The sequence below is a fragment of the Pleurodeles waltl genome, chromosome 6 (assembly GCF_031143425.1).
Source record: "Pleurodeles waltl isolate 20211129_DDA chromosome 6, aPleWal1.hap1.20221129, whole genome shotgun sequence".
NCBI classification, from domain to species: domain Eukaryota; kingdom Metazoa; phylum Chordata; class Amphibia; order Caudata; family Salamandridae; genus Pleurodeles; species Pleurodeles waltl.
The window spans coordinates 1556081261-1556106840 of record NC_090445.1 but is presented as its reverse complement, the minus strand read 5'-3'; the positions used below and the strand labels follow the sequence as shown (position 1 = coordinate 1556106840).

Here is a 25580-nt window from a genome sequence, read left to right as displayed (position 1 = left end):
TCAGCGTGGGTTCACCAGTACAAGATGTTTCATACCAAACACCCCTATCTTCAATGAAACCATCATGTAGCTGGGGAACTCGTGTTGACCAGTATCCAGCACGTGCATTTAAAATGGCTTCCCTGGTCACTCACTATGTCTGAGAATTGACAAAGATATAGTAGAGACATATCTGCGTGTGAAGTTATGCCTTAGGGCTGTAAGGCCTGCTAGAGGGGTGACTTCCATATATTGATTGCAGTGTTAGGGGACATGGCACCCAGGCTGTGTTCCATGTCATGTTTTCACTTTTGTCTGCACCAAGACACGCAGCCTGCAATGGCAGTCTGTCATGTGGTTGGCGAGTGGTCCCTGAGGGTGGCACAATACATGCTGCATCCCTTGGGGACCATTCTTGGTACCCATTGTAGGAAGCTAGCCTGGTGTGTAGTGAACACCTATGGTGTTATCTCTTATACAAGGTCCAGGTATCCTCTATTAGTGAAGTGTAGACTGTCTAAGGAGCCAGGGCTCTCTAGAGGTATGTGGATGAGCAGCCAAGGCTTATCTAGGAGACATGCAAAGCTCATGCAGTACCACTGTAGTCACACAGCACTTACACACCACTTACACACATGAAAGAAAACACTCAGTTGTACAAAAATAAAGGTACTTTATTTTTGGAACACAATACCACAAAATACTAAAAGGGCAACCCTCCAATAGTCGGTAAGTAATACACTAAATATATACACTGGTAATCAGAAATAGGCATAGAAAAGGTTGGGAAACAATGCAAATAGCAATAACCAATTGTGACCCTAGAGGAAGCACAAACTATATACTAAAAAAATGGAATGCGAGCACAGGCCCCCCACCTAGGTAAGTGAAATGTTGTAGAGGGGAATAATAAAAAAACACAGAGGTAAGTAACACAACACCCCCCAGCGACCAGGAAAGCAGGAGTAAATCACTGAATTTTCCCCAAACCACCCAAAAGGAGGAAAATAAGAAAAATAATTCTCCCAGAGAAGACAGCAAGAAAACCAGCAGTGGATTCCTGAAGAAAGAAGACCTGTGGAGAGAGGGGACCAAGTCCAAGAGTCACAGTCGAGTCCAGGAGGAGTAGGAGCTACTACCTACCCAGTTATACTTGCAGGAGTTGGTCAACTGTGATGAAGAAAAGGTTAGCACTACAGCCCTGGAGAAGAGTTCCTGATGGATGTAGAAGATATCCCACGCTGGTGTGCAGACTGCAGACGGGTGTTGGTGCTGGAATTCCACCACCAAGCCTTGGCAAACGCAAACTCGCTGTTAGTGGAAAAGTGGTGTTGCTGGGGACCAACAAGGCCCAAGATGACTCAACCCAGGAGGGGGCGTCACAGGGAACCCTTAGCGTCACAGAGTGTCCACAGTAGCAGGGGCAGCACCCACAGGACGGGGACAGGAGTCTCAGAAGAAGCCCACGCAGCACTACAAAAGGAGATCCCACGTCGGCAGAGAACCACGCAGGAGGGTGTGCTTTGCAGGAAGGAGTGCTGGGGGCTGTAGCTGCACATCGCCTGAAGAACCCTTGGAGGAGATGCAAACAAGCCTTGGCAGCTGGAAGAGACGTGGTGTATGGTGGTACTGTCCTGCATGTGAAGGCAAAGGCTTACCTCCACCAAAGTTGGACAGCTGGCAGAGAGGACCAAAAGGACTACTCCGGACTACCACCTGTTATGCAGGATCCACGCAGCTCAAGATGAGTGGATATCCATGCAGCCGGTCGTTGCTTGCTATAGGTGCCTGCAGTGGCAGGGGAGTGACTCCTTCACTCCAAGGGAGATTCCTTCTTCTTCTTGTGCAGGCTGAAGAGTTGCTGTCTTGTGAGGACACACAGCTGGGGAAATGTTGCAAAGCTCAAAGGAGCCGTGGAAACAAAGTTGCAGAAGAGTCTTCTTCGTTGATTGCAGTGTTGTAAGTTCCTGGAGGGTCCAGTTGCGGTTCCAGTGGCCAGAAGTCAAAGTGGAGGTTGTATAGGATTCCTACTGGAGTCTTGCAAGCCGAATCTGAGGACCCACCCAAGAGAGAGACCCTAAATAGCCCTGAGAGAAGGATTGGTCACCCAACCAGGTAAGCACCTATCAGGAGCGGGCTCTGACGTCACCTGCCTGGCCTGGCCACTCAGATGCTCCCAGAGTTCCCTGCCAACCTTGGAAACAAGATCTTTTATTTATGAAGTTCAACTATGGGCTAGCCAAGAAACAGCACCAGAAGACTTGCATGCTCATTTGACTAGAGACAAAGCTACTACCACTGCACTTGTGTGTGGTGTGCCAGTCTCCAGCATCTGCCAGGCTGCAACATGGAAGCCTCTTCTTATGTTCATGAAGCACTACTGCCTGGATAGCCAGGACTGACGGTACGGGCATTTTGGACATTCCCTCCTGCAGGATTTCCTGGTCTGAGCCATTCCACAGACCCACCTCCAGGGGTGGTACTGTTTGGTATTAATTCACAAGGCAGGAAATCTGTAATTAGAAGTCAGCGGTTAAAAATCTCTATCAGAAAGGATAGGTTTTTTTGAAAGAGCAAAAACAGGCACTAAAGATTAGGATAAAGCTCAGCTGTTTAGGGTGTGGGAATCAGGGATAAAAAGCTGGTATGAGGCAGTTCTCTACACTCCTGGCTATGTGTCTTCTCTGATGCCCACATCACTCCACTTCCATCCAGAACCTGTTTGCCTGCAACTCTCTGACATTACCTTTGAGTTCTGACCAGGATTGTTCTGCCCGACCTTCTGTCATTCCCAAACCTGGCTCCTCTGTCTGCAGACTTATATGATTATTACTAGCCTAATTTTGCTCTGTTCATGACTTATGCATGCAATGCTTTTGTAACCAAGCATTCTCTTTTCTGTAGATTGAGGCCTTCCAGCACATGCAGCACTTTGTGCAGACAATGCAGCAGCAGGCCCAGCATGCTATTGCTGCAGAGGACCAGCAGCATAAACAAGAGCTTCATAAACTTATGGCAAGGTAGGTGCTCCTGCTTTATTCTTCTTAAGTACTCGTTCTTCAACATGCAAATGCACCACATGCTTCCTCAGTCGCATTCAGGGCAGTATACACACTGACATCTGTACGTTTTGTACTGTAGAAGAAGTTCCCAGCATGATTTAGCTGCCCACCTTAACTAGGGTCCTCTACGTAAAAGGACTTATAGTCATGGGACCCATAGATGACAAAACCCTTCTCTCTCTCTTCTGCATGCACTGAAGTTAAGACAGTCGTCATTTTATAAGAAATCCACATAGCAGCCCTCTGTATTTGCAATGCTCAAGTCCAAAAAAAGAGCACCAGCATGGCTTTAGGGCATAGACTTTCAGGAAACCTGTCGGAATTGCCAGAAAACAGCGCTAAGAGCCGTGATACTAAACATCAAACTTTAATTTAGTGTGGCTAAGAGTCAGTGGAATTTGTTTTTGAAGCCAAAGAGTGAAAATAGAAAACACACTCCCCTTTTGGATTGGGAGGAGTTTGAGGAGTTAAGAGGCTAGCTTCCACCAGGAAAAGTGTAATTAATAGCAAGGCAAAATCAAAGACATGTTTGTGGAGTCTGAATAAGAAGCGAAAACCATTAGCAGATAATACATCACACTATTGAGTTGATCTTAAAAGGTGTCATCTTGGAAGAACTTGTGAATTTATCTGATATTTATAATGCTGGAATGTTGCTGTGTCATGATTTCAGGGACTAACAAGAGAGACAATAATTCCAATGACCTAGCCTTTTATCACTGTTTCCCCAGGTTTCTCAAGTATTATTACATTGCTGAAAAAGCAGAGACTCATATCTGTGTACTAACTTTCTTGGGTAACGAGATCTAGTAGTCCACATTAACAAAGGTGGTTACAAGTTATAGATTCAGTTACAGTGTGACTGACAGGCTCTGTTCAGAGGGACTGTACTGCAGGCATGGGCATAGAGGCTCCAACCACGATGGTTGAGGACATTTGCCATAACAACTTCACATCATCAGCACCCACCATCACCACCAGCGACACAACCAACACCACAACACCCTGCCACACCAACCAACTTAACACCTGGACCACCACCAACGACAAAGAAATCGGCAAAACCATAAACTCCATCCACTCAGGCTCCCCAATAGACCCTTGCCCCCACCACATTTTCAACAAGGCCAGCCAAATCATCGCTCCCCAGCTCCGTGCCGTCATCAACAGTTCCTTCGACACCGCAACCTTCCCAGACGTTTGGAAGCACGCCGAAGTCAACGCTCTTCTCAAAAAACACAAAGCAGACCTGAAAGACCTCACAAACTACCGACACATCTCTCTTCTCGTCTTCCCCGCAAAGGTCGCTGAAAAGATAGTAAACGCACAACTGTCTCGCTTCTTAGAAGAAACCAACATACTTGACGCCTCCCAGTCTGGATTCCGCAAGATCCACAGCACTGAGACCGCCCTCTTTGCCTGCACAGGCGACATCAGGACCAGAGTGGACAAGGGCGAGACCGTCGCCGTCATCCTCCTAGACCTCTCTGCAGCTTTTGACACTGTGTGCCACCAAACCCTCCGCGCACGCCTTTTTGAAGCCAGAATTCGCCACAAGGCCCTGGACTGGCTCACCTCCTTCCTTTCCGAAAGAACCCAAAGAGTTTGCCTTCCTCCTTTCTGGGCTACAGCCACCAAGATCATCTGTGGGGTCCCCGAAGGATCCTCCCTCAGCCCCACCCTCTTCAACATCTACATGGCTCGTCTCGCCAACATCCTCCGCTCCCACAGCATCACCGTCATTTCATACGCCGACGACACTCAGCTCATCATCTCCCTCACCAGGAACCCGGCCACCGCCAAGATTAACCTGCACGCCAGACTCCTCGACATCGCCAAATGGATGACAGCAAGCCACCTCAAATTAAACTCAAACAAACCAGAGATCATCATCTTCGGCCCCAACAAGACAGCATGGAACGACTCCTGGTGGCCCACCACCCTCGGACCACCCCCAACACCCACGCACGCAACCTCCTTGGCATCGTTCTGGACTCATCTCTCTCCATGACCCAGCAAATCAACGCCATATCATCCTCCTGCTTCAACACCCTTCGCATGCTACGCAAGACTTTGAAATGGATTCCTTTAGAAACAAGAAGAACAGTCACCCACGCCCTCATTAGCAGCAGACTGGATTATGGCAACGCCCTCTACACAGGGACCACAGCCAAGCTTCAAAGAAAACTCCAGCGATTCCAGAATGCAGCCGCAAGTCTCATCCTCAACCTCCTTCGCCACGAACACATATCCACCCACCTCAGATCCCTACACTGGTTGCCCATCAACAAAAGGATAATTTTCAAAGTCCTCGTCCACGCTCACAAAGCCCTCCACGACACTGGACCGGCCTACCTCAACAAATGAGTAAACTTCCACATACCAACTCGACAGCTCCACTCCGCCGACCTCGCCCTCGCTACAGTCCCCCGCATCCAACGCACCAACTCCGGCGGAAGATACTTCTCCCACCGCGCCGCCAAGACCTGGAACTCCGTCCCCACCAACATACTCAAGACCCAGGACCTCCTAACCTTCAGAAAGCACCTTAAAACATGGCTTTTTGAGCATAACCGACAATCCCCCTCCCTCGTCCCCCCCCCCCAACCCCCCCCCAGCATCTTGAGACCCTACCGGGTGAGTAGTGCGCTTAAGAAATTATTTGATTGATTTATTGATTTCCTTGGGTATTTGCTACTATGACTCTGCAGATTGGCCAACTACATCCTCTCAGGTAGTGAGAGTGAGCAGTCAGGATTATGAGGGTGGTAGTGCTCAGAACTCAACACTCAACCAACAGACACAATTATGAATAAACCAGCCCAGTGTTTGACTTTTGAATAAGAAAGGCTTTCATCATACAGCATTACTTCACACTAAGCTGCACAATTAGAGCAGTGCGGCACAATTAGAGCAGATACACTATTCAGTTAACCCCAATCTGACACTGATTTACAGAGTAACTCAGCGTCTGTCTGTCATACCTGGCATCTACTCTCAGACACTGCACTCACAGGGCTCAGATTCAGTTCACACAAAGGGTATGTGCCCCCAACAGTCCACTTCTCTTTTTACTCTGTAATTTATTCTTTAAAACAGCTTAGTTTTTGTGTCCCTTCATCTTCAGAGCCCTTAGAACTCTTTCAGTGAAACCCTGATAGATGTTCTGGCTGCGTTGTGGGGAAAACCCTAGTAGGCACTGCCGGTAAATCACTCGTTAGCGAGGTTCCTCAAATCTCAAACTCATAGTGACCCAGATATTTTGACTCTTAACCCCTCACTGAAAGTGTTGTGATGCAGGCATCAGCAGCATAATCAATGCAAAATGAGAGAATCCAAATCCATTGATGCACTTAACAAGAGGGTATTTTCCTATGCCAGTGTAGCCTTCTGCAATTTGAATCTGGTATGTCTGCTAGGCAGAAACACCATCCTCTGCAATGTGGCAAGCAGGTTCTTGGCAGCAGTCCCCAAGGAGATTTCAAACACGTTTGCCCAGACAGTCTCCGATGGATAGGATGCTGCAAAATACATCCTGCAAATCATTCTGGACACCACAGACTGCATAGGCAGTGCTATGGGCAAGTCTGCATGTGTGGCACATGTTTCTCTAGGGACATGCAGACATCCCTCACGGACATGCTCTTTGATGGCCCAAGTCTGTTTGGGGACAAGGAGTATTTGGCTGTGCTATAGCTTGCTCCTTGGTCTTGCTATCTTCAAACTGCCAATTTCACAAGTAATTCCAGAGGTTTAGGGGTTGCCTCCAGGGCCCAACATATAGCTAAAGACAGCCATGCCCACCAGTCTAACTCCTATCAGGGCTCCAAGGGCTTGATGGCAGGGCTGTAGCAACGTGGCCAGTGCTGGTCTTACTTTTCCAGTGCCACCATCACTAAAACCACTCTTAATCCCCCTTAAGGAGTCACTTGTGGACAGTGAGGGGCAAAATACATTTTTACTAGTAAATGACTGAAATATAACATTCAGTACTTAATTCAGTCCTTCATCTCCTGGCCTCATAAATCCAGTTGGTGTCACATGCCTCTTGGCACATGTGGGCTTTCCAGTGGAACCTCTTTCTTCAAGGGCTTAGCACTGAAAATGCCTAACAGACAACATATGTGTGTCAGACTAGATGCACAGTACCTTCAGTGTTGGTTGAAGGCCATCCTGTCATGTGGTAAGCAGATGAGATGGCACACTACCTTCAATGTTGGTTGAAGGAGGCCATCCTGTCATGTGGTAAGCATTTCTCCCCTCCCCACGTAAAGCTCACTGTAATGAAGGATGCCTCTGCTCCAGTCTGTGGAGACCACCTGAATAAGGTGGAAATCAGAGGCATCATATTAAACCTTTTGTGCTACATATCATCCGGTTAGCTCTCATGGCCCATGTAACTTCTGTCAAGGGTAGCCCTGTGCAAGTTCTGAAGGACAACACGACTGCCACATGGTACTGTAACAAGTAGGGTTGGCGCAGGTTGGATCTTCAGGGGAGCATCATCTTCAGGAGATCGCGCTGATTGTCAACCATCTGGCAAGGTCACTGAAGGGTGGATTATCTTAGTCGACTCCATCTAGTCGACTACGAGTGGTGTCTACACCTTGAGCTAGTTCAAGGAATCTTCACCCAGTGTGGCTTCCCTAGGCTCTAGCTTTCTGCTATCGCTGAGATTGCTCACTGTTGATAGCCTTTTGTGCTTTAGATGTTCCAACTCAGGACTCACTGGGAGACATATTACGCCTTCGATAGGGCTCCGGTTTCCTCTGTGTTCCTGTTTCTGCCACTACTTCCCTGAGTTCTGAAGAAGGTATTGAGAGATGGGCTTAGATCATCCTGATAGCCCAAAACTGGGCTTGACTTGAAGAGAGTGGTACCTTAACATGTGCCCTCCACTCTATCGCTATCTGCAGGAAGATCTACATTGCCAGCAGCAGGCAAGAGTTCTTCATCTGAATCGCCACAACCCACACCTCCATGGGTAGTGATTGAGTGAAACCAGTTGAGGGACTTTGACTTACTCATAGTGGTTATGGCAGTCATTGTGGCACCTCTCTGCCTATCCATAAAGTTACACTCTGGACGCTTGCCGAAGTATGTGGCCTGGTGCAAGGACCATCAGGTCAATCCATTACAGGCTAAACTGTTAGTACTTCTTTTAATCCTGTCTTTGGCCCAGCAAGGTCTTGCTATGGACACTGTTAAAGGTTATTTGTGAGCTCTCTTGACTTTTGTGTGTTTGCCTGATCAGCCGGCTCTGTTTAAGTCACTAGCTGTGATGCGTTTTTTGAAAGGGCTTGCATATGTTTTCCCCTTTTTTGTTTTGCTGTAGTGGCACCATATGTTGGTTTTAACATTTATGATGCGCACGTCTTTCAAGCCTGAATACAGCTGTTCAGTGAGACTCATTGCAATTACTTCTGCGCACTGTGTCAGTGAGCTGCAGGTGCATTTGGTACAACCACCATATATCATCTTCTTTCTGGACAAGCTGGTACTTCAGTTCTAGGCATCCTTTCTAGCAAAGGTGGTCTTGCCCTCCGTGTCAGGCACTCTGTAATACTAACTGTTTTCTTCTTTATGCCACATTCCTCTATAGAGGAGGAGAGCTTTCAGCTGTTGGACCTCAAGAGACCCCTCTGCTTTTACATCGACTGATGTTCACCAAAGAGATGGATAACTCTTTGTGGAGCTCTGTGATGCAAAGAATGGAAAGTGGTTCCTGAACTGAACTCTATCTAGATTAGTAGTTCGCTGCATGTGCTATCTGCTGTGACTTTGGCCAAGAAAGAACTTGATGTGGGCCTCAGGGCTTATTCCAGCAGAGTTAGGGCTATCACTATAGCCTTGGGCCAGGAGTGTTTCTGTTCTGGAGATGGGTGTCCTTATACACCTTTTTTCAGACATCACTGCCATGATTCCTTGGTTGGCAGAGGAGGCCATGTTGCCAACTTGGTCCTGCAGGACTTCCTGATGTCAAGTCCACTCCTCAGTCCCTCCACCTTTTAGGTGGTACTGCTTTGGTATCTATTCAAAAGATGAGGAAGGTGCACTTAGAAGTATCTATCAGAGCAAGCTGCTTACCTTCTGTATCACTCTTTCTGGTGGATATTGTATCTGACTGCAGGTTCCTCACCACTTGTCCTCTTCCCTTTTCTGTGGAGTGGACTTCTAGGGGTTAATAAGGTTTCATGTTAGTTCTCAATCTTGATGATGCTCTGCCTCGCTGGGTGCAGAATGCTCTATTGTTAACTGATGTCAGCGCCCAGAGGTGGCGCTTATTTTCGGTTTCACGCCACCACTTCTGGCGGTGGGACAAAGTTGCTGTGGAGTGTGATGCCATCACCTATTAAGGTGCAGAAGCAATTGCTGGAAAAGCTTTCTGATCCAGTTTGACACTGGGGCGGAGGTGGGGGTGGAATTCAAAATGTGAGGAGCCTAACAGGTGAGAAATGTGCGGTTACATAGAGTACTTACCAGAAAGGGTGTTACCAAAGGTAAAGTTGTTTTTCAGGTGATGTGGCCTCACCTCTGGTGCACTAGCTGTCATGCAGACACCAACCCTGATCACAGAGCAGTCCTTGGTGTAGTCTGTGGCGCACAGCCTTATTTGGTCATAAAGAACTTGGAACTGGAACCAAGGGGAGTGATTTTAATCCCACTTATACTCACATTTTCCAGACAGGGTATATGAATCCCCTGTGTAAGATTTCAGAACACAGTTTTGGTTGATTCTCTTTCAGATATCATTTTCTGGCTGCTCCACAGGCAGCCTCCCATCTAGGACCTGGCTCTCCTTGCAGGGTGCAGTGATTCTGGCTCCAAGCAGGATTATCCAAATCAGTGGCAGAAAGAAGTGTGAAATCTCTCTACAAGGTTGTCATCAGACATGCACACAGCAAGTCTGTGCAAGAATCAAGGGGGGTCACCTAACGGTGGAACTTTACATGAGGGTGTCAGCAGACCATATTCTCTGTGACACAGAGAAAAATGTCTAACCACACTAATAATTCTCAAGCACTCAGCAGGCTGCCTGCACCAAATTATGTGATTCACCCAGGTTATCAAAAGTAGTGCTATACCCAATATGAGGGCACGCTTGCTGCACCCTGTCAGATCACAGAACGGGTTCTGGACCTGTCATTACAAGGGACAGACCTCTGCCTCTCTGCACACTAAGGGCCTCATTATGAACATGGCGGTCTGGGCCGCCATGCCGGCAGTGGCGGCCACCGGCATGGCAGCCCAGACCGCCATATAATGTACGTGGCAGGACCGCCACTGTTGTAACGCTGCCGCCGCCAGGCAGCTTGGCGATGGCGGAGTTACATATCCGTCAGAGCAGTGCTGCAAGCAGCGCTGCCCGCCGGGTAATGTACTTCATTCCACCAGCCTTTCCCGGGCGGTTTACCCTGCCAGGGAAAGGCTGGTGGAATGGGTGCCTTGGGGCCCCCCCTGACAGCCCCTGCACTGCCCCTGTGCACAGCCCCGTCGCGCATGTCACTGCCTGATTTAAGGGGAGTGATATGCGCAACGGGTGCTACTGCACCCGCTGCACCGCTACATTGCCGCCAGTTCCGTGTGGAGCCGGCGTCAATGTACAGGCCCTGCATTCAGCTGGGCCCGCTGGCTGAAACACTGTTTCCACCGGCTGCCCGAGCTGAATGTTAGTAATGTGGCCGGCGGGGTTTTGTAGACCTCCAGTGCCGAACTCAGCAGGTTTTCCCGTCAAGTCCATAATGAGGCCCTAAACGTGTTTCCACCTAGGGTCGAACAGAAGTTCTGGTCAGATGTAGCGGGCCACTCTGGGAAGGGGTACATGCCCATTCACCATGCTGGGTACATTTCTGTTATAAGTGAGACATGATCAAAATACTTGCTATAAAGGTAAGTGTAAAGCATCGACAATGATGATTGATAAAAAAAAGGGTGCTTAAAAGTTAAGACACTATATTGGTATTCCCTGAACACTCAGACCCAACTACTCAAGATCAAAAGCAAAACAATTTCGCTCTGCGGGTCGTAATGCTTAAAACAACTGATGAGGAATCCTGAGAACAAGCTCAATAGACTACTAGTAATATGTAACAAACAAAAGATTTAGTTAAAAATAGTACAAATAAGGCACATGATTTGGATGTTTATCCATGTTCACAATATTTTGACTAGGTGTGGAAATGAGGTTAGACCCAGATTTCTCTGTCATGCTGTCATTGTGCATCCACAAATCGTATAATCTTCACTCTAGTTTCCTATGAAAGGCCAATGTTTTGTATCTATCTTTCATAATGCAAATGTGTTCAATGGGCTAGTCATAAAAACGAATAAATAAGTGCATATTATGGAAATGTGGCTTTGGCACAGAACATGGCAAAAAATTGCCATTGATACGGCCAGCTTTGGCCTTATTTACAATAAAAGGCCCCTAGTTGCTGCCTGCATAACGCACATTCCCCTTGCATTTTGACCCTGTGCTGTACAGTGGAAACATTACTGGAAAGAATTGCACCGTACTCCCCAAACATAGCTGTCGCTCTCGGCTGAGATCCCACAATGGTGCTAGCTCATAGCCCTGTGGGCAGACAGAAGGGTCACAGTTCTTTGTGGACTCCCAAATGGTTCTGGGGCCCTCTGGCTCTTAGCTTCCCCACCAAAAGTGACTCCCCAAACAGTGAGTGAAGCCGCCTGTTGCCTTCCAGCTTGGACTGTGAACACCTAAATCCTTTAACCCTATTTTCAACAGTCAATGAGTTTTAGCACTGAGAAGTAAGGTGGTGGAGGCACACTGGCAGACGATGGCAAAGAGTTTGCCTTCTTCCTCTGGATGCTCCCATTGTATCCAGAGACCCTTACATCAACAGCTTGTGTGCAGAAAATGGCGGCTGTCCCTGGAAATATGTCAGAGCAGTGGATGAGGTAATCCAACCTGGGCCCCTGGTGCTTAATTGTTATGAGCTGGCCTGTTTCGGGGACCTTTCCGGCTCCCATTGCCCCCAACATGAAGGAGCCCTTCTTGTGAGTACCTCCACGGGTGGTGGGAAAACCCAGGTTCCACCTCCTGATGCTTAGTGGGGCTGACGGGAACAATGGGAACGAACATAGACAGTGTTGCCAATTGAAGCAAACTCATCGGTAAGGGTCTATTAAAGGTTTACGCTGCTGGGCTTATTTACAGTAAACAGACAGTGCCCTAGTACACGATCGATAGGGACCTTTGGGACATATTGGGTGGAGACCCCTTGGTGGGCTGGAAGGCGACAGACTTTGCAGGGCTGCCCCTAGGGGGTGGGGGTGGGCTCTCCTGGACTCTCCGAATGCCTTGCGGCTTGCTTTTGGAGGGAATTTGGGCCCTTACAACATCCTTTTTGGTGGATCTTCGCAAACAGAGGCTAAGCACCATTACAGTACCACCACGTCGGTTGGTGCTTAGGTGGGGAAGGTTTCTGCACTCTGACTGAATTATGCTGTTACCATTTTACAGTCGCCTGAGTGCCACCTGTCTCTAGCCCTCTCCCCCACCCACTCTTAATCTGGTAATGGCAGCAGAACATCCGAGTGTGCCCCTGGGAGGATATGTTGCGACTCCACAGAACTCTAAAACTCTTGGGTGATCCTGGGTTGTTCCCCCTGCCGGAACCAATCTGTGATCAGTATATGGTTGGAGGACACAAGAGGTACTGATCAAGTCACTTGCAGACGACAAACTCCTTCTGCAGTTTATGGACTAGAACGGGAACCTACAGAAGATTGATGCTCAACTGCCTTCAGTGACTCACTCTAGCTGCTCTTGCCCCCAGTATAGTAGGTGTGATAGCCATTTCATTCGAATTCTCTTTTGCATTACTTTCTGGGTGAGGCAGGCTTGTGTTCCCCATTATGATGGGTAGATCCAGAGTGCCTGCGAGACTGGGGATTCCAGCAGAATATAACAGTCTATACCCATAGACCTCATCATGCCCACAAATAGGCCTAAACTTCCTGGAACATCAGATGCAAGAGACCCAACACAAGCAAAACTAGCTAAGATTCTGGAGGCCATAATTGACATCAAGACAGCGTTAGAAAAAAAAAAGAAGATAGGTTGGCTATAAATTACCTCCTGCAAGAGGACTGATGCAAATTATCAGATAGGGTACAGAGCACAGAAAATATACTATAGGAGCGTCATCCTCGACATAGGATTTTCAGAAACAAATGTAGGAACTTACTAACCGAGTGCACTTCTTAGAAGGGCTGGCAGAAGCTGTGGAAGGAGAGGCCAGGTGTAATAATATCTGCATCATTGGGTTCGCACAAAGTGCAGAAGGCTACAACCCTACTCAGTATATATATATAGATTTGGTTATCAGAGAAGGTTGCCTCCTGTGGGCTTTCAGCCTATTTTACAGTGGTGAGAGCCCATTGTATCCCTGCGATACCGCCACACCTGGGGCCCTGACAGTTGGTCGCAAGGATTCTTAATTACAGTTACAAAGACCATAATGTAATACAAGCTTGAAAGAAAGGCATTTTGAAGTAGGCTTTGGGAAGCTCATGATATTCCAAGACTACACCCTAATGGTGCAAAACGCTGCAGAGCAACTTTCACAGAAGTCAAAAGGAAACTTTGCCTGATGCCCTCCTGTTTCCTGCTCACTGAAGATCATAGCTAACCAACTAACAATCTTTTTCACCAAGCCAGAAGAGGCCTAGGACTGAAGCCAGAAGAAGCCTGGAACTGGAAGAGCAGCATGAGGCAACAAACATGACGAAGGGTGGAGGTACAGCACCTCGATCACAACCGCACTCAGTTAGATGGTCTGGGAAATGGTACATGAACTTGTGCATATCCAGTCCTTTGTCATCAATGCAAGGTCAGCTGGACTACCATAGCCACGAGTACCGCCATTTTATTTGACACTGGTGCACACCATTTCGGTAGCAGATCTGATTTAGATACCAGCAGCGAGGTTTCTAATCTTTTGCCTACTCTCACGCCTCAAATAGCTAACAATCGGCTCTGAACATTTCTGGTATCAATACCCTATTTTCACTGATTGCATGGAACTCCTCGTGTTCATATTAATTTGTCTTGAAATTGTATTTATTGTGTTAGGGGATGTTCACCACTGCCTTAGATAGGTAGCCTTACCAAGATCTTACTCCTCATTTATTCCTCTCATATCTTGAATATTAAGGCAGCACTCGGAGTAACTAGTTACTGTTAAAAGCACACACACTTGCCAGTTGTCTTGCCATACTAGGTATGACTCTCACACCTCATGGTTCTCCATTGCTAATCTATGCTGGCCATAAAGCTTCTCTGCACAACACCAAAGAAGAAAAGGCTGTGTTAGTCGACCGGCAACACTGCTTAGACTTTGCGGCATAAACAGCTTGCCAACACATACAAAGGACGACAAATAAGGTAGGCTTCTGGCCTGGATGGCAAATTCAGACAGTCGGAGACCACCTTAACGCCTTAAGCGCCTAGATACCCTAAGGTGATTAGTGCGCTATACAAATCAACAGAACATAACATAAACAGGTATTGTAGATCTTGACGGAACCCTTCAGCAGCCCTAAGAAGCTATCATCAAAGCGTTCCTGGGTTACTATAAGCAAGTGTGTGGCAGGCACGATGAAGGGCCAGACTTTGCTATATCCTCTTGTCTAAACTGATGCGCCAAAACAAGGGTGCGCTGGGGCAGCCGATTTATTTGCCAGAAGTGAAAGACTAAATCAGTGCTCGCATGTGGAAAGGTTGCTGAGGCAGATGGCCTCCTCTTTGAATTTTATACATCTTTTGTGGACCAATTAATGCCCAAGCTGGTCTCACTTTACAATGAGGCATCTGAACATGCTATCCTCCCCACCCCAGCCACATCCCGTGGGGCACTGGTGGTTGCAATACTGAAACCAGGTAAATCCCCACAAGAATTAGAGGTGTATCGCTACCTCTCCATATTAAATGTTGATTATAAAATACTCTGAAAAATCCTAGCCAGTAGGTTACTGCCACACATGCCACACCTTGTCTCTGTCGAAAGCAGCATAATTCTGGGCTGCAATACATCACAAAACATAGGGCGACTGTTGAAGATATCCAGACCCTTCCCCATGAAATAGCCCTATGTTGCTTTATTAATGGTCGATGGAGAGAAGGCATTCAACTCCCTCAGCTGGAGATACCCCCACAAGGTGCTGGACCACTTCGACCTTGGGGGAGCTTTTCATAGATGTATCAAGATCATGTACCACCCTCCGACGACGCGTGCGCACTGGCTGAGTGACCTCAGATCAACATCAGGCATGTCAGAGAACTAGCAAGCCTACCTTATTTCTACCCTTTTATTTGCCATGGTGATCGAACCAACGGGTAGCGACTAGGGAATCCTGAATGGGGCAATTTGTGATATTATTTCACCCCATGCCAATGACTTACTATTACATATGCAGTAGACGGAGAACAATATTGGTGAAGTTATCCGAGAAACTTTGGCATCTTGTCTAAGCTGAAGGTAAACTGGGACAAGACTAGAATATACCTGTCAAGACCTACAATCTCCTTGAAATACGGCGCTCCATGACTGTTGTCCCTAAGTGGGAACCCTCTCTTGTTAAATATTTGTGGGTACACAGATCTACCAAACAGAATCTTATGTAATAAATAGACAACAATATTCGACAGTGAGGTCACTTTGGTGATTTTCTGGCACTTCCTCCCTATTACGGCACCTGTCCAGATAGCGGTATCAAAAAGGATAATGCTGCCCTTTCTCCTTCATTACACATACTTACTGTGCATATTACCAAAGAAGCACATTAAAGAATTAGACAGCTTACTGTTGGGCTTGCTTTGGAATAGGAGTCGCCCTCGAGTAGCAGGAAGTCCAGGGAGGTGGAGGTGGAGGTGGTCCCGCCTTTGAACTGTGTCATTTAGCAGCCTAAACACAATTGCGTTCACTCAGGAGTGCAAAGCGACAGCTTAATGAACTCGAGAAGGGCACGCAACAGTCGAGAGCAACTGAATTAGCTGACTGGGTCTTGCAACCGGAAAGACCACCACATCCTGCCTCATGTGAATAACACGATGCTGTCATTTGAGGACATTGCAATGTCAAGAGTTGTTGTATCCTATGCTGTCACTATACTGCTTGCAGTGCTGTTTGCCCAAATGTCAAGAAGCAGAAGTAATGTAGTAACCTTGTGGGAACATGGTTGATGTGGCACTGTCTCCTTATAACTCAGTTCTGGCAAGAGATTCAAGACTCCTTAAGTGTAATAGGCAGAGAAAGCTTTCGGTGTCACAGTCTGTACCGTGTAGCCATTCTGTCAAACAAATGCACAGTTGTGAGTAAAAGGGTGCTCACATGCTAGACGTCAGTCCTTGTGAGTTTCTGATGCTTTACTTTTCAGCACCCTCTGCAGAAACGTGTTGATAGCCTCCAGGTTGAATGGACAAACCCTGCCAGTGGCCAGCTTTGCAATTTATTCACCCGAGCTGGATAAAAGAAGCATCGTAGGTAGCTGGATTACAAGTTCCGCTTGCAGTCATGGAGAAACAGAGCAGTACTTTCCGTTAGCACTTCTGTGCAAGACGCTCAAAACAGAGGCGCTCCTTTTGTTAGCCCCGTTGTCTGTAACCGTGGAGGTGGTTCTGTTAAAGGAGCTTGTAGAAATCCATAGTGACTGCTGCTTAAGTATGCAGTCGAATTCCAGCGAGATACTGCGCGTGTCATAGGTTTGGTCTGGTTTCGATATTTACATTTGTAATAGAAAATGTATTTTATTATTACAGTTCTTTTTTTCCCACAGTCACACTGTATTTGGCTGAGCTTAAAACTCACATGGACCACTTCTGAGTAGGTGAAGTGAAGGGATCTAATATGGTCCTGTCACAAGACCGCCCCGAATTAGAAAACGAGTGTCGGGGACGTTGAGAGTGAAGTAAGATGCGATCTGCTATCCAAGGTTTGTCACATAAGGGGGAGTCACCATTTTGTAGGGGGTTTGTGCCGCCTTTGCACAGTTTTCACTCCAGAACACATCACACTTCACAGATACCTCTTTTGATGAAGGGGGAGTCTTCTGTGAGTGTTCAGAGGTGTCCCCTGGAGCTTATTCACCTGGGTTCAATCACACTTACATGAATAATAAAGGATGATTTGATTTTTGGCAAGTCACTGTATCTCTGTGCACCTTAAATTATAAATGGATAACAACTCACCGCAGAGGGTGCTACCTATAAATTGCCAATGAGATGATCTTCCCTCATATCACACACTAGTTTCTCTGATCTGGTCTCATCCAACCACCCCTCACCCAGTACCGGTCCAATATCAGCCCAACATGTCTGGGTTACAACTCCAAAGCTCTCTGTGAAGGGTTCCTTGGAACTGGGTCTGCGCGATATCAGATACCTAAAATAGTTATGGTTTGGTGATTTTGGCTCATTTTTTCAGTTCTGTGGAAATTTGTACCCTTTTAGGGAGATTGACAGCTGTTTTCTTTTAGTATGATTTAGTGATGAAGCAGGAATGCAGCAGTCTAGAAGGCCTTCCCTTCCTTGGGGCTTGCAAGCACCTTTTACCCACTAACATCCCCATTTGATCCTAGGCAGGTCACTAATGCCTGTCCAAATCAACCATTATCTAAACTGCTGCTGCCTGGAAGCATCCAAGAGATCAACCTTGCTACCACTGGAGGGAGGGTGTGCAAACAAAGTCACTTAGGACTAAATCTGGTGCATCCATAGTTATTATCTGACTCCATTGTACACAACATGGCTATTTGCAGGCCAGTGACTGTAGTTTACAACACAGCCATAAAGCACAAGCCAAACATCTTACAGTACAAGTCCCTCCACTACACCACAGTCCGAGTGAAACATCACTGTAGTGCGAAAATGCATAACTATCAGAGCTCATGGAGCGATGGCCGCAGTGTGCTACTACACAATGCAAGAAACGTAACACATCACATTATAAAATAAACCACTGGAACACCATTTGTTCTACAACATGATCCAGTTTTCTTAGTTAAATGAGATGTGGTTCTCATGGTAGAATAAAGGACACCAAGAAAGGGTACTTGGTGGGAAGGGTGTTTCTTTACTGTAAAATCTATGTGGGAAGCATTTTGGTGTCATGTTTAAGTGATCACCATGGTGCTACTATCCTGTCTTGAGTTGCACTTGCAGTGCTAATAGTGCAATGGTGGGAAGAAGAGAAGATACAAGCCATATTTTTTACAGGAGACTTAATTATTTCTTTATGGCCCTCAGGGTGAGTGGCCCATAATAATCCCCATTAGTTCCCAGCCCCAGGATAACTGACCCAGAATGTCGCAGTAATTCTGAAAGGGAGGAAATAATGGGGATTATACTTTTTGAGAGCTAATAGGAATCAAATTTACCCTACTGACTTTTGCATCTTTTCTCCAGCATTTTACCCAGAAACGTCACAGTCACAGATAAAAAAAAAGCAGAGCTGTAGTGTTTCTACAAAACGTTTATTTCAGATAGAGCAGATAACTGATGCTAATGGCATCACTGGATTTATCAGGTCACTCGTGATTAGCATAGGAGGACAGACAAAACAACAAGACAAGGTTCTTAAAGGAATCATTTGATTTTTGTCTTCAATGTGTGACTGTGAAAGAACACCAGGAACTATATCTTTATATGACATAGATAAAGGCATGACAGATGTATTGTAAAAGCTAGGTTACTGATCTTCACTATCCTGGCAGTCAATGACAACAGAAGAGATGAGAATGGGGACACTTGAAATATACAAAAACTGAAAAATGACAAAATGGCACAGTGACCATTATAAGCAAAGGGTGGAGTGAAAAGCATACAGTGCAATAAAACACCCTAAAATTAGTTTAAGGTCAACAGGTAAATTAGTAGAAGTGTACAGTCAGGTAGCATAGCCCGTCGAACAAAAGGGATATTGATGGCCTGACTCCTCAAGTCCAAGTTATGACAGCATCACCATTAGGATGGTTAGGCAAAGCTACTTTCAAAAGTATCCATTCTATACGAGAACATAAGAACAAGCATGATGATAATATTTCATTCACACATGTAGCATCCAGTGATAGTGAGCATGCCAATTGCAGTTGTTGGAAATCAGCATCTTTCGTGTCGCATTCCCCCAGATTTTTGGGCGTCCTTTGCTGAACCTGTGTTTTCTAGCCATAGGACTCTGCACACTTCACCCCGCTAACCAGTTGTAAAGTGCTTGTGCTCTCCTCTCTAAACATGTGTAAATTGACATATCCTAATTGGCACATTAAATTTACTTATCAGTCCCTAGTGTATGTTACCACATGTACCGAGGGCCTGTAAATTGAATGCTGCTGGTGGGCTGTGGCACTCATTGTGCCACCTACTAAAGTAGCTTTGTAAAACCTGTCACCAGGCTTGCCCTTGCAGTTTGGGCGTGCAGTTTTAAACTACCATTTGGACCACGCAAAACAAACTTTTTGCCAGACATCCTCACCTTCCCAGCCTCTATTGATCGTGTTTGCTCCCAAACCCTCCCACCCTCGGTTGTCCATGTTGCCCCAGCATCTCCCTCCCATCCTCAGTTGTAAGTGTTGCCCCCGTCTCACCCTTCTCCCCTCCACGTTGCCTACCGCCCCCCAACCACTTCCAATAAGCAAAGCAAAAAACACTCATTGACTCGCCCAGTGTTGCCTGCCGTCCTCGCGCCCTGCCAGCAACAAAAGAAAGTGATATGAAGCTGCCAGTGCTAGCCGCATCATAACGCACTTTCTTTTTTTAAGTTAAACTGAAGAGGTGCTGCGCAAAAGCTGTGCTGTGATTCAGCATGGCTAAAAGACATTGAACAGCCCAATAGTTTTGTCGTAGGTGAGATTTATTGGCTTGGCTAAAGCACATTTACTTTACAAAGGTGTTCTTCCCAACTATTTCATTTTTATTGTTTTAAACATTGCACTTTCGCGATGGGATCGGATGAAATAACAACTAGATAACGAATTCTGCACCTGCACAGCTGTAATATGACACAACAATGTTTACACTTGGGTTATAACATAATTTTGCATTTAAACTGTGAACATAATTCGATCCTAATGATAGTCACCCCCTAAGATTTCAGTATACGTTTTGGTAATGATCTAGAAAGGAAATGACTAATTGAAGAGGTTTGCATTTTGTAATGTGACGTCGTGGTATTCTTCGTATTCAACCTTATTCCGTTTTGTAGAGCAGTATCTCATCTTTGAATAAATCTTTTCTTCTCTTTACCATTCCCAGCCCGTCCTCTCCTTCCCTCTCTCCCGCCCGAGGCCCCGAGCCTCTAATAATTTCCTGTTTCATAGTAAGGCAAGGAAAGATCGAAAATCCTTCTCCGATCTCGGCCCTCAGCCACGGGAGGCCCGGCGCGCTTGTGTGGAAAGTGCTGCTTCGCAACGCGCTCTTTGTTTATTAGCCCTGCTCGGGCAATCAGCCGCTGATGACGTTAGCACGCCTCGTTTGCCCCGGGTAATATAGCACAGGCCCACTCCCCCGGGACAGGGGCAGCCAACTTTTTCATCTGAAAATTCACATTCCACCATCTCGGTAGAGGGTGAAGGGACGTTATTTTACCAAGGGCGGCCTTGGGCGAGCAGGGCGCAGGGCTCCTAGGTTTGTGGGTAGTGGGGCATGCGATGAGCTTGACTTAACTGTCTGCTTTTATATTTTTTATTGCAGGCTGTCAGCGCCTTTTCATTTTTTCCATACATTTTCCCATTCTCTTCGTTTGTCTCCGTCTCACTCCTACGGACACTCACTTCCAATTTACCACCCGAGTAGGTGGTTCATGTGCTAGGGTGGGGGAGGGAATGCGTTTTCACATCCTGGTCACTGCTGAGTTCATCACCGTGGACCGGACTGACCTGTGAACACAAAAGGGCCCCCACTACGATCTTCTGCAGTAGCAAGTGGGAAGACCGGCTCAGAAGTATTGAAGGCTGCAGGGCAGACCTTCCTTAACGTTTCCTGCAGGCTCATTCCACAACATCCATTGTTAGAAATCTCCTGACGAAGATAATGGTTACAACTAGAATAACAACAGTTAATATTTGACTGATGAGTTAATGAACTAATGATATTTATAAACCACACAGGAGTGTGTCCTGGCGCTGTGCAGAGATAATGGGAACAGCAGCCTCACAGCAGAGCGGGCCTTTCTCATTCCCACTCAAAGTATAGCACAAAGCAGCACTGTTAAACTGTGAAGTAGAAAAGGCTATTGTTTACAACGCTTAGAAACAGCAGAAGTGTAACTGCAAGAAAGGGGAAAAGTGAAGGGGGAAGAATTAGAAAGGGCACCAAATTTGGTTGGTTTTCCCCAGCGTGCTTTTTGAGCAAAGGCTGCCCTGCATCCAGTAGTGGAGGGGAGACTAATTTTCTACTCCGTCTTCACACCCTGCAAACTCCCCTGCTGTGTCAAAAGATACCAGGGCACACCAGTGTAGTTCACTGTGTTCATCCAAGTCATAGAGTAAATTTCAAAGTCCCAGACGCGTTTCTACAGTTGATTGAAGTTTATTCTTCTCAAGATATAGTAAATCCAACAAACTCCCCTGCTGTGGTGTCCAACGCCTGGTTAAAGCCCTCTTTGTTTTGTGCTCCTTTCCTCCTCTGTCATTTCAGGTGTTTCCTGAAACTGGGTGAGTGGCAGCTGAACCTGCAGGGCATCAACGAGAGCACCATCCCCAAGGTGCTGCAGTGCTACAGCGCTTGCACCGAGCACGACCGCAGCTGGTATAAGGTACGTCTGCATGGACTCATTCATCCAAGGAGCACCCAGGAATCTCACTGCTGTTATGTGTGGAGTCGGTGCAAAGCCTGTACTTCCCAGAAGAATCTGGGTACCTCAGCTTACAAATGTGCGAGGTACAGGCACCGTATACATTCCAAGAGCACCCAGGGGTCTCAATAAAGTCACATGTAGAGTACATGTTATTCCTAGAAGAGTCTCAGTGTCACCCTGCAGTCATATGTTAAATAGACACCGCAGAGATCCTATGCATGCAAGCAGCTTCTATCCTAGAAGCGTTCAAGAGTCTCAGTGCTGTCATGTGTTGGGTCCATACAGGCCTCACACTTCCCAGAAGACTCTAAACAACTCACTGCAGATATGCGTAGCGTAAACACCGCACATCCACAGTACATTCCATGAGCGTTCAGGCATGTCGCTGCATTCACATTTTATGTAGACCCTGCAAAGGGTCAATACATTTTAGAAGCGTCCAGGTATCTCACTGTAGTCATCACAAGAACAGTCTGGGCATCCACCTACAGTCATGTGCTGAATAGACTCCTCAAAGATACCATACATCCCTGGAGAGTCCACACATCTCACTGCACTAATGTGTGAAGCCAGCACAGTTCTCACGCTTCTCAGGAGAGTCTGTACATTGCTATAAAGTTACGGCTACACCCTGCACGAGCCCTGTACATCCAAAGAGATTCTGGCACCCTCAGTGCTGTCATTAATGTCAAGAGTCACTGTAAGCCGTGTGCATCCCAGCAACATTTGCGCATGTCACTGCACTGATGATGTTGTGCTACACTGTAGTGTAGTTCAGTTTAATTATCACTTCATATCCTTGATGAGCCGCCAAAGGGTGTTGCAAATGAGTATCTCACTACTAAATGGGTTTGCTTTAGATGGAAAAGTGTGTTCCTGTAATGTAGCCTATATGATTAGTGTTTCACTGTCAGAAGTGAGGACCAGAACTGTGATCGTATAATGTTTTGCTGCACCTGGGCATTAATTGAAACAAAAAGGGGTAAGAGAGAGAAGCTCAGGCTTTACAAGGTAGGGTATGGATTGAAAGAGTGTGGTGTGGATTTTATAGGAAGAGTTTCTAAGTTGTGCATATCTGACAAAAAATGCTGAGTCCCTGTTGCAGCGCAAGCATAGCTGTGCATGGGTGTAAAAGGAAAGTGTGAGAATGCACAATCAAACTTTCAGATACTACCATCTTTGAAGACGTCCGTATAACACGTTTTAAACCACATTGAATATGCAGCATAGGAAGTGCCCACCCAGAGGTAGATGGTGCTGGTCATGGGATGTTAAATCTTGCATCTAATGTAGTATATGCGCTGGAGTCACATAGCAGCACCAGTAGAGCAAGTCGGAGGACAGGTACATGCTCTAAGTACTCCAACAAGGAACAGCAGAGGAACAATCCATAGCAATGCACATTATACAGTCTGCCATAGTGTGTGGTCTGAGAGGTCCGCCCAGGAGCAGCATATAAGCAGCCATTACGCGCCCAGTGATAGTGTAAGCGTAAAGAGTCCACCCAGGAGCATTTTAGAAAAAGTCGTCCATAGAAAATGGCATAATACAACTCACCCTTTACCGAAGCAGCCATGGTTGTAAGTGCCGCAGGTCTGAGAAAGGCCTATCAATAAACATCTGCCGAGCCACTGCCTTAGACCTTTCCATACAACGTTACAGCCTCCTGATCCACCAAGATGCCACTAAAATACTTTGCCATGAAAAAATACTATGAATATGTTCCCTGTCCCTTTTTGGCTAGAAAGCTGTAGTACTGTCACCTTTTATAGGAGAGCCGGAATTACACCTACAATAGGTACATGTTCTTGTTCGGCTTGAGTGGGTGTGGTCTGTTACATATAGGGATGCAACATCCACATTGCTCTAACAATTTTCACTAGTCTGTGGTTAATACACGCCCCAGTTGATGGAATCAAATGGCGCAGTTGTGTGTAGGTAAAAATATGATTACTGCTTAAACCTCGAAGAGTGCGGTTTGTTATTCTTCCCGAAAGAGGAAAGCTGTGTTCCCTGCTGCCAGAAGATGAGGGAGCACAGGGGTAAAGATAGGCTTGTTCGTAGCATCCTATCCAGCATATGTTGCTTCATGCCTGTTCACTGTTGAAAGGCACCTCAGTTTTATGCAGTGCAGATTTTCAAATCCCTAACTAAAAAAGTGTTACCACCATGCTAACAGCTTGTTTATGTACTTAAAGTAGAAACACAAACATCTTGAAGCTCTTAAAGCAATGCTGTTGTAGGTTGTCTACTTGTAGTGCAGGCAGCATAAAAGGAGCACCCGATGAAAGTGTCTGCCACAATCTTCACACCACTCACAATAGTGGATCCTTTTGCAGTCTTCATCTAAGCATTGTGTAATACAATCTCTTTCCACTTGTGGCAGCCATATCTACTAAGAAGCATGGTTGAATTTGTAACAACCCACATAATGTCTGTCACAACATGTCTATATTTTTACTCTGTTTGTCAGGCCGAGGTCCTGTTTAAAAATAAAAATAAATTACTTCCTTGCACTTTTAACAAAGACAAACAGGGACCATGAACCCAGGGGTATATAGGATGTTCCAGTGCAGAGCTTAAGGTTGCTCCAAAACAATCTTTGGTTATCTGCAGATATGATAACTTATTATGTGCTCTGTATGTCCCCCAGATCAAAGGAGACATCTCACCACAGTGATGTGTAACACAACACAGACCTTATACATCACGAAGGTTAAAGCCTAGGTAGACTCCATACACTCCAGTTGCACCTGGACCTTTTGTTGTATTCACAGGAAGAGTAGACGTCTGTCCTGCACATCCCAGGAGAACTTGGGCCTCTTACTGCAGTAATGTGTAGAATCAGGACAGGCTCCTTACATCTCAGAAATGGCTCTTATTACCCCTTCACAAATGGTTTCATGTACTCCCATGTGACTTGTCCTCAAAATTCTTACGTATTGTTCCTACAAGTAACATTTGACTGAATGTTCTTATATGTTTGTGTTCCTTCATCATACATTGGAGTGCCTCCTTATATATAATCTGTATTCCTGTGTCAAATATTGGTGCACCTGTACAGGGAGTGCAGAATTATTAGGCAAATGAGTATTTTGACCACATCATCCTCTTTATGCATGTTGTCTTACTCCAAGCTGTATAGGCTCGAAAGCCTACTACCAATTAAGCATATTAGGTGATGTGCATCTCTGTAATGAGAAGGGGTGTGGTCTAATGACATCAACACCCTATATCAGGTGTGCATAATTATTAGGCAACTTCCTTTCCTTTGGCAAAATGGGTCAAAAGAAGGACTTGACAGGCTCAGAAAAGTCAAAAATAGTGAGATATCTTGCAGAGGGATGCAGCACTCTTAAAATTGCAAAGCTTCTGAAGCGTGATCATCGAACAATCAAGCGTTTCATTCAAAATAGTCAACAGGGTCGCAAGAAGCGTGTGGAAAAACCAAGGCGCAAAATAACTGCCCATGAACTGAGAAAAGTCAAGCGTGCAGCTGCCACGATGCCGCTTGCCACCAGTTTGGCCATATTTCAGAGCTGCAACATCACTGGAGTGCCCAAAAGCACAAGGTGTGCAATACTCAGAGACATGGCCAAGGTAAGAAAGGCTGAAAGACGACCACCACTGAACAAGACACACAAGCTGAAACGTCAAGACTGGGCCAAGAAATATCTCAAGACTGATTTTTCTAAGGTTTTATGGACTGATGAAATGAGAGTGA

At 46.3% G+C, this 25580-nt stretch overlaps 1 protein-coding gene across 2 annotated transcripts in view; it reads left to right on the top strand.

Annotated features, from left to right (window-relative positions):
* Positions 1 to 25580, top strand: part of MTOR (mechanistic target of rapamycin kinase) — a 1113749-nt gene that overhangs the window by 724979 nt on the left and 363190 nt on the right. For both annotated transcript variants that reach the window (XM_069241238.1, XM_069241237.1), the window contains 2 exons: positions 2884 to 2999; positions 21697 to 21814. In XM_069241238.1, coding sequence (XP_069097339.1) covers positions 2884 to 2999; positions 21697 to 21814 — 234 coding nt within the window. The remainder of the gene's footprint in view (positions 1 to 2883; positions 3000 to 21696; positions 21815 to 25580) is intronic.